The sequence below is a fragment of the Neodiprion fabricii genome, chromosome 3 (genome assembly GCF_021155785.1).
Source record: "Neodiprion fabricii isolate iyNeoFabr1 chromosome 3, iyNeoFabr1.1, whole genome shotgun sequence".
Lineage (NCBI taxonomy): Eukaryota > Metazoa > Arthropoda > Insecta > Hymenoptera > Diprionidae > Neodiprion > Neodiprion fabricii.
Genome location: NC_060241.1, coordinates 9,255,829 through 9,260,753, shown reverse-complemented (window position 1 = coordinate 9,260,753; position 4,925 = coordinate 9,255,829). Strand labels below are relative to the sequence as shown.

At 46.8% G+C, this 4,925-nt stretch overlaps 1 protein-coding gene across 1 annotated transcript; it reads left to right on the top strand.

The window, feature by feature from the left end:
- The first annotated feature begins 793 nt into the window (after nucleotides 1-793).
- Nucleotides 794-4,313, top strand: LOC124177666. The gene is made up of 4 exons (XM_046560300.1): nucleotides 794-1,190; nucleotides 1,287-1,862; nucleotides 2,044-4,136; nucleotides 4,293-4,313. Exons 1-4 carry the CDS (start codon nucleotides 794-796, stop codon nucleotides 4,311-4,313), a joined length of 3,087 nt encoding a protein of 1,028 aa, XP_046416256.1.
- Nucleotides 4,314-4,925: the final 612 nt, after the last annotated feature.

Below are 4,925 nucleotides of genomic sequence, written 5' to 3'. Positions count from 1 at the left end.
CGGCAAAGTATCGAACAGTTAAATGTGTGTCTCGCGACACTCAAAATCGTCCTCGCACATGTACGCACACTCGCGTGCAATGTTTACTTGCCGTCTCTGCGTCAAATCTCGCCTCTTGCCCGTGTCGCGACTCAAAACCTATCAGCTGTATCTCATGTATTGTCTACTGTCTCGAAATCATGTATTTGTGTAAATCTATGTGTTCTCTCGCTCTGTAAAATCATCACTCTCTGTAACGTTCTCTTGCGATACCGTTTGTATCGCCTCATCGAAACCAATAAAAATCTCGTTTATCGGCATTCATTTTCTCTCTCCATCTCAACATCACTTTCGTTTCATTCACACTCGTTCTCATCACTAATTCGCGGATCCCACGTCGATGATCCATATCTTTTTGCCTTTTCTCTAAACATTTTTTGGTCCTTCGAGCCGGATCAGTCGCGAATCGAATCGGATCATTCGCAAATCGAGTCGAATCTTTCGAATCGTTGCGACTTACGGAAAAACGAATTAGCTGGTGAGTGAAACGGAACTATCGCGTGTGCATCAAGTTGCGAAAGTTCACGTAATCAAAGTGAACAATATCGTTATCGGTGGAAACCATCACCAAAATCAGTCGCGTCCGTTAAATTCAAACGTGCGGTGTCCTCTGTAGTGACCGTGACTAAGATCTGAGCGTCAACAACACCGATCTCTCGAAATGTGTATCGCGACGCCCTGTTATCACTGTGTGCGTATCTCGTTCGTGAAAACTCAGTTCGTCGCGTGAGTTTAAATCCTCTCGTACATCAACATGTCGATCGAAGAACATATCGAACGTCAAAACGACTACATTTGGCGCATCTCTCGTGCCGTCGACAACCTGCGCAAGCTCGGCGAGGCAAAAATCACTTACGGGCAGGTGAAGTCGCGGCTCAATGCTTTAAATTCAAGTTGGAATAAGTTCCAAGAGAATCGCGAAAAGATCAGCGAGATCAAGTTCGCAGCAAAAGGTGATCAACTCGACGCGATCAAAAAGCTTTCGTACTTCGCGAAAGATTATTACGGGCTGTGTGAAGAGCACTTCTTGAGTGGCGAAGGAGTGATGCTTGATCTTCTCGAATCGCTAAAGCCTGCGCCTGCAGCAACCGTGCAAGCCGCTGCAGCTCCTCAAGACGCACCAGCAGGAGGATCATCAAAACGGTTACCGCGTATCGAAATGCCCACTTTCGCGGGCAGCTATTCAGAATGGACGCCATTTCACGACCTCTTCTCGTCGATGGTTCGCTAAAATTCGCAACTTTCAGAAGTGGAAAAGCTGCACTACCTCAAAACCAGTGTGACCGATGAACCGTTACAACTTATCAAAAACATTTCTCTCACCGCAGAAAACTTCCCTCGAGCTTGGGAAACTCTCGTCTCACGATGCGAAAACAAGCGGCTTCTGACTGATTCTCATCTCGCGACACTTTTCGCGATTCCTCGTGGCACTAAAAAATCATCATCGGAACTGAAGAGCTTGCACAGCAACACTTGCGAAGCTCTTGGCGCGTTCGAACTTCTCGATAGTCCCGAGAAATTAGGGGATCACATCATCGTGCACATGACGATTCGCAAGCTCGACCCAGCATCTCTCGAAAAGTGGGAGAAAAGTGTTAGCGAAAAACTCGAGCCCCCCACGTTTGCGGAGCTCAAGGCGTTTCTCATCGGTCGCATCCACACCCTCGAAGCCGTGGAGCAAGCTCATGCTCATAATCAAATCGCGATGTCGAAACCGCACTCATCGCAAGGAAGGTCAAATCCTCAGACGACAAGGTCACATACAGCGCAATCAAAGGAACAGTCGTGTGCTTGTTGCAAAGGCAACCACTACATCGCGTTCTGTTCGACCTTTCGCGACAAATCTCTGGATCAAAGAAGGGAAGTTGTTTTCGGCGAAAAAGCTTTGCTTCAATTGTCTCGGTCCGCATCAGCAGAAGGACTGTCGATCCAACAAAACGTGTCGCGTGTGCAACGGTCGACATCATTCCTTGCTGCATCGAAACTCTTCCTCAATCTCGACAGCTGCTAACAGCGGCACATCTCAAGGACAGGCTGCAGTAGTGCAACCCGCAGTACAGAACGCACCGATCTCGAATAGCGCCTCTAAGGTGAGCAACCACTCAGCTCAGCCTACAATGATCAAGCGCTCTCCAGTTCTTCTCGCCACAGTGCAATTGATCGCCTCGAATCCGGAGACTGGAGAAAGAATCATCGCTCGCGCCCTACTCGATCAAGGATCCGAAAGTTCATTCGTCACGGAGTCGCTAGCGCAACAATTGCGACTACGTCGGCATCAAGCAACGATACCGATCATTGGCGTCGGAGCTCATCAATCGGCAGTGACTCACGGCATCGCGACATTGCAACTCCAATCTCGTGCTCACACCTCGTTCTCGTGTCAGGTGGAGGCACTCGTGCTTCCACGACTCACATCGTATCTACCCTCATTTCGACTTCTCGTCGAAGACTGGCCTCATCTACGAGGACTCAACCTCGCGGATCCAAGCTTTGCACATCCCAGTCAAATCGACGTAATTCTCGGAGCTGACATCTACAGCAACATCATTGGTCAAGGAGTTCGAAGAGGAGCACCAGGAACACCAATCGCGCAAGAAACTCAGTTCGGTTGGGTCCTCTCCGGCTGCGTTTCAGCGGAAGCAGCAAGCCCCTCGTATGGCGCAGTCCAAGGCTTCCAATGCTCCCTCGATCACGAACTGCTCGATCTCGTGCAGCAGTTTTGGAAGCAGGAAGAAGTGTCGAAACCTTTGACACTAACTTCCGAAGAAGAGCGTTGTGAGCAACACTTTCGCGAAACGGTTTCTCGAACTGCGTCCGGTTGTTACGTAGTTCGGCTGCCGCTCAAGGACAATTCGGTAGAGCTCGGCAACTCGCGGAATCCCGCGCATCAAATGCTCCTTCGTTTGGAGAAACGGTTCGGTAGCGACGCGAAACTCAAGGAGGCTTACTCGAGCTTCCTTCGTGAATATCGTGAACTCGGGCACATGCTTTGTGCTATCAATACACCTGAAGACAATTCCCGCGTGTTTTATCTTCCCCATCACGGTGTAGTTCGCGACAGCAGTTTAACAACAAAGTTGCGTGTCGTGTTCAGCGGGTCTCAAAGAACCAACCTCGGACTCTCTCTCAATGACAATCTTCTCGTCGGTCCAAAAGTGCAAACCGACCTCGCGGACGTTCTCTTACGCTGGCGACAATATCCAGTCGCGTTCTCATCAGACATCGTCAAGATGTACCGACAAATTTTGGTCCACAATGATGACCAAGATTTTCAGCGAATCCTCTGGAGGGAAGAACCAGAGCTACCGATTGAAGAATATCAACTGACTACGGTAACGTATGGTCTTGCAAGCGCTTCGTATCTCGCGATCCGTGTTCTTCATCAACTCGTTCAGGACGAAGGTAAGCAGTATCCCTTTGCGAGCCACGTCATTCTCGAGAACACGTACGTCGACGACATCCTCTCAGGAGCAGAGGACGTTGATCAAGGTCGCGAGAAAATCGACGAACTCAATCAATTGCTCAAGGCGGGCGGCTTTGAACTTCAAAGATGGACTTTAAGCCACCCAGAAACTCTCGTTGACATTTCTCGAAACCATCAAGAGATCGCGATGCATCTGAATCTCGATCAAAGTCCATTCTTCCGGGCTCTCGGTCTTGCGTGGAGACCAGACATCGACGCGTTTGCGTTCTCTCCGCAAATTCATCAAACTCGGGACAATTTCACGAAACGAAAAGTTCTCTCACAAACCGCGCAGCTCTTTGATCCTCTCGGATGGCTCTCGCCGATCACGATCAGAGCCAAAATCTTTATGCAGGAATTGTGGGCACTCGGTTTCCACTGGGACGAGCCGCTCTCAGCTTCATTGTCCTCGCGATGGATCGAGTTTCTACAAGATCTTCAAGGCATCTCAGCTATCACCATCCCACGATGGATCGGGTTAAGTTCAGCATCTCTCGGGATAGAGATCCACGGTTTCGCGGACGCCTCTCAAAGTGCATTAGGCGCAGTGATCTACGCGCGAACGTATATCAACACTCACGAAGTGCGCGTTTCACTAGTGTGCGCGAAAACTAAAGTAGCGCCGCTAAAGAAGGTGACAATTCCTCGTCTCGAACTCTGTGCTGCGAATCTTCTCGTCCGGTTGATGTGTCATGTGGAAAATACTCTTAAGGGGAGATATACACCTAGAAGCCGTAAAAAAAGGTTCTATTTTAAAAATGTTTCAAAGAAAAGTAATCATTTATTTTAGATCAGAGTTTTCATTATCTAAAAGTACATACATTCAAATATATGTCAAATTTTTTTTATGAATAAATATCAAAAAGATACAAGGATATCGTAGGATTCTTGAAGGTCCTTGAAAAAATCGGCGCACACGGTACCCACTGGCGTATCTTCAAAACTCATCTAAAAAAAAAAAAAAATAAAAGATGATTAAATAAGATACTATAATCTAGTACTTGTCATAGCCGATTTCAATATTGTTGGTTTTTAACAAAATGGCGGCCATTTGAATATAGGTAACGATTTTCGGGCCTTAAACGTGTAATTACTTTGGCTATAAAATGAAGAGTAAGTAACGAAAAAAAAAATCCTATGACAAATACTAGGTAATATTATATGGAATGACCACAAAAAATTTCAAAGCAATCGGTACATTGGTTTTTGAGAAATTTTGGGTACCGCTTTGAAAAACGTAGTTTTGAGAAAAACACGTTTGAAATTTTAGGAATTAAAAAATTATGAAATTTTAAACTTACATGGAATCATCAATACCAGGCCCATAGTGTAGGTCTTCTACAGTCGACGGAATTCCCATTGCATCTAAAGCTTGTTGCCGACGACGAATTCGACTTTCTTTTGTTTTTTTTTTTTTGGCACT